The 13,735-nt window shown below is 38.4% G+C and overlaps 1 protein-coding gene across 1 annotated transcript in view; it reads right to left on the reverse strand.

Annotated features, from left to right (window-relative positions):
- Positions 1 to 13,735, reverse strand: part of SMARCA2 (SWI/SNF related BAF chromatin remodeling complex subunit ATPase 2) — a 122,029-nt gene that overhangs the window by 62,777 nt on the left and 45,517 nt on the right. The window contains exons 18-21 of the mRNA XM_039887353.1: positions 13,557 to 13,723; positions 8,574 to 8,737; positions 3,839 to 4,066; positions 1,476 to 1,553 (exon numbers count right to left, since the gene is read on the reverse strand). Coding sequence (XP_039743287.1) covers positions 1,476 to 1,553; positions 3,839 to 4,066; positions 8,574 to 8,737; positions 13,557 to 13,723 — 637 coding nt within the window. The remainder of the gene's footprint in view (positions 1 to 1,475; positions 1,554 to 3,838; positions 4,067 to 8,573; positions 8,738 to 13,556; positions 13,724 to 13,735) is intronic.

Below are 13,735 nucleotides of genomic sequence, written 5' to 3' on the forward strand. Positions count from 1 at the left end.
CAAAAATTACCAAGTTACAAAAATAACATGATTCTCCACGCAGCTGGAGTTCTCTTCTTAGATTGTCAAGGATAACGAGGCAGAGATTGCAAACTCTGTGGGTCATATTTGGCCCATAGCCGTGTTTTGTTTGGCCTGCAGTGTTATATAATAATAAAAAATTAAATTTAGTTGCAAACATTTTGAAATCCAGAGACTGCATATAAACCCCAGATTTCCAGCTTTTCCTGAAAACTTGGAATTTCTGGCTACATTGCAGCTGTGTGCCCTTAGACAAAGCAGCTCCACCCACCACCATCCACTCAGCCCTATCTACTTGTTTATCACTCATACAAATTATGTGTCTGAGACCCGAGGGCATTCAAATTTGGGACCTCTGATTTTGGGGTTCTGGAGCATTCAAACACCAGGGTTTCAGTTTATATTTATTCACTCACTCCACAATCAGGCTCAATGTTATAAAGATTAAAATGACTGAAGGTAATGAAGGGAGCCTCAGAACTTCATACATCTTGATTCATGCCGAGGTCTTCACGAGGCCTGAAATTTGCAAATGCCATCATTAGTTCAATAAATACTTATTGAGCAACAACTATGTGCTGTTTGGAGCACTGGGGATACAGAGGTAAATAAAATTACTATAGCAAATGCCTTAAGAACGCAGTAAAATATTACGTCTGAGAGCTTCTCTCACTAGCCAAGGGGCTTGCTCCCTGTCCATACTGACCTTGTAGCAGGCCATACACATAAATCAAATTCAGGTTTCGGCAAAATTACAGATGACCACGTATCATGAAGTGTCAAGCTGAAACCATGGACGTTAAATCTTCAAATATCAAGGTTCTTTTACACATACTTTGTACCAGTAAAATCCAACCAATTTTTAATGCACATCTGGAAGTTTCCTATTTGCTTAAGCAGGCTCTCCTCAACATAAAGAGGCACAACCCTGTTGTTTTAGTTACTATCTACCCACCCCCACAGGAGCATGTTTGTTTTGATCCAGTAAAGAGACAGCTAGGGAAGAGTTCTAAACTGGGCCTAGAGGAGCAGGGCAGGTTTCCTAAATGATGCTGATCTGGGATTAGAAATGAAGGTGGGGGGGAGGTCAGTGGTAAGCTGTAGACCACCACCACGGCCTGTTCATAGCATGCAGCTGCTACTCAGTTCTAGCCAACTGTGTCCATATAGAGATGTGGGCTTGGGTATTGCCCACTCTCATTTTTTAAGAGAAGCCAGAAATCAGGATTCTTTTTATGTTGGCAACGAATTCAAAATTTTCAAAAACACTGCGTGGGCCAAACAAAATATGTCTGCAGGCTAAATTCAGCCGTGTGCAGCCTCTGAACTGAAGGAAAGGCACAGGCCTCACAAAGGAAGTTCTGCCAGGGCACGCAGCTTCCAGACGTCTTGTGTTAATAGAAAAAAGGGCAGAGGAAAGAGGTATTTGTTTCCTTGATTTTCTGTAACATTACCATAAAAAGGTCAAATTCTTCTTCTCGTCGAGCGATCATTTGGTTCAGAGTCTCATCATCTGGTACTTCATCTTCTTCCTGGGGTCAAGAAACAGAAAGATTTAACAGGCTTTAGGAGAGACACTGGACAGCTGGAGCAAGGTACAAACGAGTGAGGTGGATCTGTCCTCCTGGCCACAGGGGGTCCCATTTCTCAAGCCAGAAAGAAAAGAGAAGGGTCGCTGGGTATAATTACTTGCCATTAGTATTTTCCAAGTTATTCAAACCATCTTCCTAGAGCAAAATCTGTTAAGAGAGGAAGTGTGGTGCACTATAAGAAATGCTGGTTCTCTTGGGTGTGTATCTTAATTCCCTGACTTTTAAAACAAGTTACTTAATGTCTCCCCGCCTCAATGATCTCATCTGTAAAATGGGCGTGACATTTACATCACAGAGAAGACGGAAAGCTACATGAAAAAGCGCCTAACATTAATTCTTTTAACTCTATTAATCTTATTTGTAATATAAAAATGCTCATTTTCAAAGCCTTACAAAAAATATGAGTATGTGAAATTTTGTTGACTAGGTACAGAGCAAGACCATAGAAGTCACATATACCGCAAATATATGGCCTTTAAGATATATTTAATCAATGTGTTTCAGTGGACATTACGCTAACGGTTAGATCTGTGGATATGACAACTCAAAAGGTATCAAGAACAAAACCCCTACAAAACTATCCTTTATTAAAGTAATTTAAATGAAATGGAGAAAGCAATTACATAAGGGCTAACATTTCCATTTTATATTATGTTAGACCAAGGTATATTCTCTCTTGGCAAATTCCTCAGAAACCAATAATTCTCAAGTTTTTTAGAAATGTTATGCTATGACTTCTACATTAAAAAAAGATTCTAAAAGCTGGGCATATACTATAGAACTTAACCTTACAAAATTATTTTTATCACACGCTGAGTGAGCTTGTTAAAAAACAAATGGGGAATTTCAGTGTATCAGCAGACGGAAGAAAGAGGAAAATCCAGAATTTTGAACATCCAATTTCTTTAATCATATGTTCAAAAGGAGGCAGCTTGGTCTAGAAAAGGTGTGAGTGTAGTAGCAGCTTAAATGAGATGACTGTCGGTTCCCAAGATAACATTTCATGCACTGTGTTAGAAATGAATGCAATTCAATAAAGTAAAAACTGATGTGAAAAAATCATCTATTCTAGTTCATCACTAGATTGATTAAAGTCAGTTTGTCTAAATATTACATTTCTTCTGCCAAAGACACAGACTAGCTAGGAGTGGGCTGAGACTTCACAGTACAAAGAGTCTGGTTCACATATCTTCTGGTGAGCAGATGTCCTGCTTTGCCCACCCTATTCCTAGAACCACGTTATCCTTTCACTGCCTATGCAACGGGGGCAGGGGGGCTTGGGCTTTCCTCATGCATAAGATGAAAAGGCTCTCTTGTAAGAAGCCTGCCCACAGTGGCCTGACCTTCAGAGAGAACAAACTCGATGGGAAGTGGGCAATAAATCTTTCGGGGTTCTTTGTACCCTGGTAATTCTTGGCCCATCAACCACGGAGATGGTAGCCTATGCTGCCTCAGATACTCAGGACCAGAGCCCTTCATTGTGGTCTATCAGTGTCGCCAAACGTCTTCACATCAGGATACAGGCCACCCAGAAAATGGTAACATGTCTGGTGCACTGATAACCTGGCAGGGGTATTGAGCTGCAGCAAGGCTGCTCACAACTAGAAGCGAGTGGCACTGGATTGCACTCCAGGCTCCACCTAGCAGGATTTAGGGCTGGGAGAGATCAGCATTCCCCACGGCTTCGACCTCCAAAAGTTGGGGAGCTCTGTGCTACCTTGCATCCTATATAAACCAGGTCAGGTACTATCTTCTTCACAAGGCTGTGAAGGCTTCTCCTATAAACAAACTGAAGTGCTGTGATCTCTGATCAAAAGGCGAGACAGAGGGCTCTGGAAGTTGGCAGAGAGAAAAGGCAAGGAGGGCCCCTGTAAGCTTGGTCTTGTCTCATCTAGCTGATTCTGTCCCTGTAAGTGGCCTCTCTTCGGTTCTCTATCTGCCCCATGGAAAGCAGCATTTACAGTACAATAAAGCATGCTGGTTGCACATCCCAGGAGAAATGAAAGAAGGATCTACTGGCTAAAACTTGAGGTCCCTCTAGCAACTGCTTTTAAGACACTCTTGGATAACTTTCAGAGGCTTTCTGTGCTTGGGATGTAAGATAGCAGCTAATTTATTCATTTTAATTATCGCCAGCCCAGGAAATTCTTCAAAGAACAGAGGTTCCTCTTAATCCTCTGAGACAAAAGGTCACTGTTTGATTTCATAAAGTTGGCTTTCTATACCTCATTTTCCTCTTCATGTTCCAATATGGCCTGCAGGAATGCCCTCCGCTCGTGGCTTGAAGACTTCTGATCGAACATGCCCGCCTGGATCACCTTCTGATCCACATTCAGCTTGTACTTGGCAGCTGCCAGGATCTTTTCTTCCACACTGTTCACGGTGCAGAGTCTCAGCACCCGGACCTCGTTCTGCTGACCGATGCGGTGAGCTCGGTCTTGTGCTTGCAGATCCTGCAGAGGAGAACAATGTGCTGTGAGGGCCCATGTACCTGTATTAGCCACGCAAACAAGTCACCAACCCAAGAGGGAAATGTGGGAGGGTTATTTATTTAATTCATCTTTACTAATGGAAGATTTTGCTTACATTTTTAAAATAACACAGCTATCTTCTTTGGAAAAATTCAAGGTCATTCCTAGTTGAGGGCACCTGAAACACACCTCAGGTTTTGAAATACTTATCTGTCCCTAGGTTCGCCATCAGAATAAGTCCCTAACTAAAAAAAACAAAACAAAGCAAAAAACAATAAATTTGATGTTACCTACGATTAGCTTTAAGTTGCAAGAAGTACCTTCCTTTCGGTTTAAGGTGTTAAAGATGATTTTAAAACATCACTGAATAATACATACATTATAAATACACACATTATATATAAATACATACATCGTATGTACAGTGATTGCTCACACAGCAAATTTCCTAGTACGTAATTCCATCAAAAATTCAATCTTTAGTTTGGGGAAGGAAAAGGATTGCTAGTAGAGCAGTAAACGGGTACTACTATTTGGTAACCTTTTTAGGATAGAAATTTGGCACTATCTATCAAAAGTATTAAAATTGGGTATGGAGTGTTCACTTTGGCAGCACATATACTAAAATTGGGTATAGCCCCTGACCTAGAAACTTTACTTCTGGAAATTTATCCTAAGAAAATAATCATGGATATACACAGAGATTTACAATTAAGGATATACCTCTCGGCATTATTTATATTATTTATAATGTTTTTTTTTTTTAAGTAGAATTAAGTAAATATTCAACAACGGATTGGTTAAATAAACTGCAGTCTTCTACTGTATGTATGTACCAACACAGTACCATAGAAGATTTAACGACACAAAGATATAAGTGAAAACTACAAGTTATATATGACTATGTACATTATGATCTTATATGTGCATATTTATACCAAGAAAAGGCAGGAAGGACAAACACCAACAAATGAATAATGTTTATATCTCCAGATAATAAGATTATAGGTGTTATTAAATTTTCCTCATTTTACTTCCGTGTGGTTTAACAATTCCTTTCTGCTTTAACCCCTATTATTCAAATAAGAAAATGGTTTTAATGAAATCTTTAAATAAAAATCTTTGTAAACCTACGAAGAAGAGTTACCTGATTTTAAGGCCACATAGTAAAACTTCTTGGTATGTTACTTTCATTCATTCTGGTCCAGGTGATGGTCTCTGAGCCAATCCTATTTAGTTGTTTCCATGCATCCCCCACTAGATCCGTGTATATTTTTAGGACAAAAGTCTGATCCCTACATCCTGCATCCTAGCACCCAATTTTGCAGAGCTGATGCTCCACAGCTGTAAGCCCATCCTCTTAACCAGATGAGTTTCTTGGTCACTTACGTACCACACAAAGGGACAACAGGCCAAAGTCTGCCCAGGAGATCTGTCTTTGCTGTAGGGAACTTCACAGTCAAATGACTAATTAGGAAAAAGTTTTTCCTCAAAAGATACTTAAATAAATTAATATATATATTGGACAGCTGACCCACGAACACAGCTGGGACTCATCCAAACTAGATTATTTTCCAAAGAGGAGAAAATGAGGAGGTTAATTAAAATCCAAAGGGGCGGGGACTGTAAACTTCATTTTCAAGCTCTTAGTTCAATCCCCTCTCTCAACATATCGTCGCCAGAGTGGCTAAGCAGCAGTCAAAATGGTAAGTTTTGTGTCATCAACCTCTTGACTGCCTCTTAGAAAAGGGGTCTGATGTGGTTTTCCATGATGAGTCCAAGAGTCAATATTCCACTGGGCAACTATTCTCATCGAAAGGCTGATATATATATATATATATATATATATATATATATTTTCAATTTACCTTTTATACTTAAAAATGTGAAAACCATTCTTTGTTTGCAGGTCATACAAATACAGGTGGTGGGCCGGACTCAGCTTGTGAGTCAGAGTTTACTATCCCCTGTCCTAGAAATTGGTAAACCACAAAAACACTAAGATGCAGGTAGCAGCAGAGTATAATAGATGAAGAAGCAGAAGGTATGGAACATCTGAAAAACAGAGTTCTTAAATCCTTGGGAGCTTGTGCAGTTAGTTTTGTTTTTTGATGATGGTGGCAGTGGTGTTTCTTTGTGTGGTTAAGACCATCTATCTATTTGGAAAGTAATAAAAATTAATATTTCTAGGCTGAAAAGGTTTATGAAATGTAAACCTGTGAGCCCCTAAACCAAAATAGTCAACAGTTGGAGGGATATTGTGACAAAGAAATACATGCTATAATTATTGAATGGATTACTCAATATTTCTGAGGTCTTAAGTGGTTTGAAACTTCATCACACTAATTTGGGTGTGAATATATCTCGAGATAAGAACAGCCTGAGAAGAGGGCCTCCAAGGTGACTCTGTGGTTGACCATTCTCAACATAGCTCCAGTCCCACTGGTTAAAAATAAAAGTACCAACCCACGTTTCTAGTCAACAGTTTGGAAACGAACGTCTTGGGAACCCTGAGGGATTTTATTGCTAATTCCACATTAATATGTTCTATCTTTGCTTCTAGCTAGGGCCTCCCATTAATAACTTTAAGGCTTCTATATTTAATCTGTCCACCTTTATAAAGTGAATCCCCTATTTCATCAATATGACTTAATTTTGATTCAACATGATAAAGAATATCATGCTTTTTTTTTTTCCAAAGCATGCATAGCCAATATGGTAAAAAGAGAGAGAAGAGAGAGAGAGAGAGAGAGAGAGCAAGAGCAAGAGAGAGAGAGAGGCACAGATGTCCCAGCATCCTTTCTTATGGTAAATTACCATTTCCAGAAACAGTAATTTCCTTTGGCTTTTAGAATTAGCACTGTACCAATGAAGGTGGACAACAGAGATGCCTTAGAAATTTTTACCTCAGAAGATAAAATCTAGTGAACTCTCTCTCCATTTACCTACAGACAGGTTATTTTTTCTCAGTGAAGGTTTAAGCAGCAGCAAGTAGGGTAATCTAAATAACCAACCACGTGGTGTACCCTAGGAGGAGAAGAATCACGTCTTCTCCCCTCTAGGCTAGCTCAGTGCCTGTGGCATAACGGCCATTCAGCAAATGTGTGTGAAACGGACACTGAATTCACAATGTTCTGAAGGAAAACTGCAGATCTCTCCCATGAATACAAATTTTACCTGTGCTTTAGAATGCAATGTGGGATGTAAAAACATATAAAATATTTCCTGAAGATTTGGAACGAATACACTTTGTGCTGGTGGCTCACAACCCTTTTCAAGGTTGGAAAATTTTGATAGTAACTTTAGTGTATTCACCTAGAGAGAGTGACTGATGGGCATACACAGTGGTCCAATGCTGGTGGTCACCCAAAAGCTTGGGACCTCAGCTGTGTTAGAAAACCTACAGCAGATCTCCTGGGAGTGTTTGAACATATAGAGAAGTCTGTAGCATCTATATGGGTGGGAAGCACCTACAAAATTGGGGATGGGGTGACAGGAAACAGGAAGCAGGCATATATATTTTTTAAAAGCTCCCTCATAATTCTAATGCACCCTGAACCCTACTTCCTGCCAAAAACAACTCCTTCACCCAATCTTCACAATGATCCAGTGAGGCAATATTACTCTGCATATTTACAGTTCAAGTAACCATGGTACAGCGAGAAGCCCGGGTTATGCTGATGTACAATGAATATTTGTATGTGAGAAATGCTGTTTCCCTTTTGACTATTTTGAGTTTACATTGGTTCCAATATGAATCAAATCCTGATGAATATCATTCTACCCAACCAGTATCTTACAAGCAAGCACACAATTGCTCAGAATAATTTAGGAAACCAGTGCCCCAAGGGACCCCTTCTATTGTCTTTTTATTAACCATCAAAGGACTCCTTTAAAAGAACTTCATAGTAGATGCTCCAAAGAATATTTTCTGATGATGATTTTAAACAAAACACATAGGATATAAGTTTAACTATCATATACTTATTGTTTGACCTCAGGAAAGTTACCTAAAGCTTCCGTATTTTGGGGCTGTTAGCAAATAGTAATATTAACAACCTCACAGGGTTGTTATGAAAACTGAATGAAGCAAAGCACATAAAGAGACTGGCACAGAGGAAGGAGCCAATCAACATGAGCTGCTATTGTTGCCATTTCATTTTGGAATGATTTTGATTGATCTTTCACCAAATGTACTTTGCTCAGTGGCAATCCCAAGAAATGAAGTTAAGACAAAATGAAGTTTTTCTACACCAAGCTTGAGCTTTTCAGAGGCACTTCAAAGGCATGAGTAAGACATCTCAATATCTATGCTCCAAGGGAGATAAGAAAACAGCCAAAATAATATGCTGGGCTATTTTTCCTTTGGAAAAATGGCCCACTCTTTTAGAAATTTGCTCTGGCCCATAAATGTGAATGATGAAACTGCTGGTCTTTTAGTTCCTCTCTAGAAGGGAAGCCCGGGCATCTAAGTCAGAGACACGCAGACCTGATGAGGGTTCCAGTCGCTGTCAAAGATGACCACGGTATCAGCTGCCTGAAGGTTTAAGCCCAGGCCTCCAGCTCTTGTGCTCAGCAAGAAAATGAAATACTGGGACCCAGGTTCGTTGAATTTCTTCAGCAAAGCAGCACGATCTTCAGACTTGGTGGTGCCTGAGGGGATAAGAAAAATAAATTTGCCAATTAACTCCTGTCTGAAAATGGCACAGAGCTAAACAAAAAGGGCTGCTTCCTTAAGAAATATACTCAGACTTCTCTTAGCATTGGTAAGGTAATCCCCAGAGATTTCTGTACATTTGAAAGGAACTTAGAAAATTTTGTAACTTAAAAAAAGAGAGAGATAGAAAGAGACTTTTCTGAAATCAAGAAGGAACACTTTGGCTACTACCTATGGTTCTGAAATGCTGAAAGAGTTTAAATATTCCAGAGTGGGCACCTTTGCAACTATACAGATTCTACAACATTCTTACACGAACCTAAAACTCAATAAAAACATGTTCTGGATTTGTTTCTGTGCTTTAAAACACTATATATATATGTATATATATAAAATTTATATATATGTTATTTACATATATATAAATACATGTTTATATATTTATATATTTAATATCTTTATGTATTTATATAACAAGGATATATATTATATATAAATGATATACATATATATAATTTAACAAGGATAACAAGGATAAATTGTGTGTGTGTGTGTGTGTATATATATATTATATATATATATATATATATATATATCTCCTTGTTATCCTTGTTAGCAAGACTTGAAGCCCCAAAGAAGGAATCTCACAGTCTGTTTCTCATTCTGACATTCTGCTCTGTTGGGTTCAAAGGATGCAAAACTAAAACCAAACAGAGCAGCATGTAATATACCTGGTGATGGCTCACCTCATGGTGCCTGAAGAGACTCCAATATAGGGGATAATCAGAGTACCAAACCACAGACTATGGAGCTCGCTGTGTGCCAAGGCATCCATACTTCGCATCACGACCCAGCCACTCAGTCACACACCATGAACTGGTAATATATTTACCTGGCCATCTCATGAACTGCACTGTGGAAGGTAAAAAAAAAAAAACCTACCCATAGTCTACCTGAACATATTTCACCAGAAAAAGTGTGGCTGAGAGTTCTGAAAAAGGCTTTCGCTTATTATGAAATATACGTGCATGTTACATGATAGTCCCTAACTGCCTGCTATACAAATATTCTTTCTACATGGTGTTCTTTTTTTAAGGATGAAAATATACTAGCAACTTATTTCAAAGGATTAAAACATTTAAGTGACTACAGCTAATGGAATCAAGTTACTATGAGGGTCAGGTTCCCAAACATGGGGGGATCTGTTTTTCATATTAATAAAAATAGTAAGTACCCCCTTGAGGAGGGAAAAAGAATCAATTCCTTGCATACAGCCAAGGGGACTTTAGGGGCTCCCATTTAATGAAGAAACATTCTTAAGAGCTCATTTTACTTTCTAAATTAGATTTCAAGTTTGGTGACCTGGTCAAATTCTGCAACAGTGAATTGTAAGAATTTTGATTTTGGGGGAGAGGCACTAAATGTACTCTATTGAATGAGGTTTCAAACATGTAAGGCTCTTCTTTTATTTTCAGAATTGGCTTTCTGAGATCACCAGGAACTATCTGTTCACAATGATAATGGAAGATACATTCTGTTCAATCACGAAAACTTTTCGCTACATCATCTTTCCAGTTGCAATCATTTTTGAAAAATTACTCATATGGAGTAATGGTTCACATATTTACCCTCTGCTTTAAACTGAATAAAAAGCCACAGGACTCCTACTCAACACCCCCACCCCAAATGCTTCTAAAATGGGGAAAGAAGGAGTTCCCCGAGATCTGTTTTCTGACAGCAGGGTACAAAAACTGTGCATCTATATACTCTCGAGGTAGAAGCTCAGTTTTGATCCACTGAAAAACAATCAGTTCATGATCACATGCATTAAGATATAAATAAAACTAATTATCAGATATGCCAACTTAGGATGAAATAACCTTAAATGCAAAATAAAGTGCTGAAAAAGAAAATCAAATTATTTGGTCAAAGAAATTTTCAGGCCCTTTGACAGATACCTCAAGCAAATATATCTGGTGTGTATTTAAACTGTATAAATAGCTGGGAATTTGACAAATTATAAAGCCAGGAGAAAATATGATTAAATCACCTTTTATGAAAGCTATGGCATTTCTTATTACAAGGTTCAGAATTTGCTGGATTATCACTTCCTTTAGTCAAAGGTTCCCCAACCCAAGTCAAGATCTTGGCTTATCAGTAATCTCTGGGACGTCGCTCAGGAAGATTCAAACTACCTCGTCAGGGTTTATCCACAGGTAAATAAACGCTCCTCGTAGGTAGCACAGGATTTAATGTGCATCTGTTTCACGTTCTTTTAGACTTTGATGTACAGCATAACCAAGAACACAATTAATAGCAAGGGCGATTGTGTTGAGAATTGCAGAATTTGCCAGAAGGAACACAGTGCCAGGCTTTTCTGATTACTAATTTTAACTTAGTGTCAGCTGCTTTTGGAAAATTTTGTCTTCTAGGATGTAACTTCACCACTTGCTCTCACTCAAAAATCATTTCCAGTGAAAACAAAGACTATAATGGAATATAGCTAAATCTCTTCATGCAACTGCAATCTTTGCAGAAAAATTTGCTTAGCTGTGATCATGGGGTTTTTTTTCTTGAGGTCAAAAATCTGAGTCATCAAATCTGGCAATGAATATCTGGCCATCTGAACAACTGGGTTAAGAGGGGTGAAGTGGATAGAGGGGCTGTAGCTTCAAGTATGTGTACTAATTTATCCATGTGTATATTCACTGTTTGCCTATCAATTCTCTCTGTCCCTCAAACAAATGGCTGCTGTTTCCTGCAGGTAGAAGCCTGTCTGGCTTTCTCAATTCTATCTGTAACATTTGATGGAACTTGCTTACTTGTCTCCTCCCACCTAATTGTAAGGGCTTTGATGGCACGAAGAGTGAGTGGCTCATTTATACTGTATCTCTGGTACCTGGCCATTTTCAATCAATCAATTAAAATTTTTGAATAAGTTCAAAATCATATTTAAAATGCTGTCTTAAGGGCAGCAGCCAATATTTTCAGAGATGGGCTATATCTTGTTGAATCTGCTAAAAACTGAGCTAATTTGGAGGCAGAGAAATCTCAGTCAGAATCTGGTTTTACCATTTGCTAACTGTGTAAACTTTGGCAGGTAAACTCATCTCTCTTAAACCTTTGTTTCCTCATGTTCAATGGTGATCATATTAGTACCTCGGGGTAAATGAGAGATAACAGTAGCTTGTTGGAGAGAATTAAATTAATAATGCACATGTAGTACATTGTCTTGCATCCAGCATGGAGTAGGCATTCCACAAATGTTAGCTCTTATGACTATTTTTAGAAATAACAATAAGGACAGCAACCAATAGACTATTAAAGATAGTCTGTGAGGCTGGTAAGAAAACATTTGAGAGATCTGTTTCAAGGAAATCACTTCTTGCCAGTCTCACAGACTCCAATATTCCAGGGCTACAATCCTTTGAGAGCTGAGATTTAAAACAAAATGCCACAGAGTAGTAAACAAGTTACGTCTGAGACCTGTGGTGGGGTGGGGAGCTGCAAACCCAGGGGAAAATAGAACTGGGCTGCCCCTCACCTGAGCAGCAGTGGAAGGAGGGTTTGCTTTTAGAATGAAGTGCTGAACTCTCCCACAGAGAAGAAAGGTTCAGGTCAGAGGACAAAACATAATGTAGGAGATTGGCCAGAGACAGACTGTGGATCGTGTAACTGTGTAATGAATTCAAAATTAACACTTACTTAACCACTCATCTGTTTTCAGTGACTTTGGAGGGGAGAGGTAAAAAGATTTTTAAAAATCAAGCCTGTCAGAGGTATAATTAATTTAAAAATTAATATTAACCTAATAGGTAGATCATAAAGAGAATTCACTTAAAAACTCAAATACAGCAAGTCTGAGGTCGGTATATTTCCAGTTATATCTAATCCATGGCAAAAAGGGGCCAAAATGTTGGATTGAAAACAAAACAAAACCTTTTAACAAAACAGAAACTTTAGGTTTCCCATTCAACAAAAGGTTGAATCTTGCATTAGATAAAATTGGTATTAGTAATACTATATTCTTCTCTACCCAGAGATCCAGCAAACACCATTTTGGCTATAAATTAGCTCCTATTCTCACTTACCACTCTTTGAAAGTGTTTTTCCCTGCCACAGTATGAAAATTTTGATATCTTTCCTCTCTAAAATATTAGGGCTAATATCCAAATTGTATAGTAATTTAGGACGTATTCCTACAGTCATAGTCCATTCATATTTTCTTTCTATTTTTTAGGACATGGTACTTTGATTTCACTCTTAATATCAGGTAAAAACTTTAAATAGTTTGCAAAATTCAGGAGACAATGAAGCTGTATCTCTTAACATGATATATAGATATGTTCTACTTAGGAAAAGATATTTTAATGATAATTAAATATAATCTTAAATAAACTATTACAGTGTTGTCGAAAAAAAGGAGACAGAATAGTCTTTACGCCCTTAAAATATGCCTTAACACAAAAAGTGAAAGGCTTGTCAAAATGTTCTACATGGTGCATAAGAAACAGACAACTCTAAGAGCAAGAAGAGCTTTTAAATTTTATTTCAGTTTAGTTTAATTGTGGTATATAAATGACTCTAAGTCCACTTGTACTGGCTTGTATGTGGGATAAACAGCTGTGCCAGTGATTTCAGCTTATTTTAAGCTTGAGGATATAAAAATTGCTATGTAGAAAAGCTGCACCCCACCCTGCTAGTTAATTCTTCAACAATTTTACCCCCCATTTTCCGCTGAGATTGGATCTAAGTGCCCATTATCCCTGAGCCCTCGTCAGCATGGCTTCCGAGTCTAATTCCTCATGCACTCACCGTCAAGACGCAGGTAAAGGAAGTTCCGAAAAGCAAAGTAATCCTCCATGATGGTCATGAGAGACGTCATCTGGCAGAAAAGCAGCACGCGGTGATTAGTCGCTCTCAATTTTGGCAGAATACGATCAAGTAGCTCAAACTTTCCTGAGGCCCGATACAGCTCAGCCCTGAACCCAAAA

The sequence above is a fragment of the Pteropus medius genome, unplaced genomic scaffold (genome assembly GCF_902729225.1).
Source record: "Pteropus medius unplaced genomic scaffold, Ma_sr-lr_union100, whole genome shotgun sequence".
In the NCBI taxonomy this organism is placed as follows: domain Eukaryota; kingdom Metazoa; phylum Chordata; class Mammalia; order Chiroptera; family Pteropodidae; genus Pteropus; species Pteropus medius.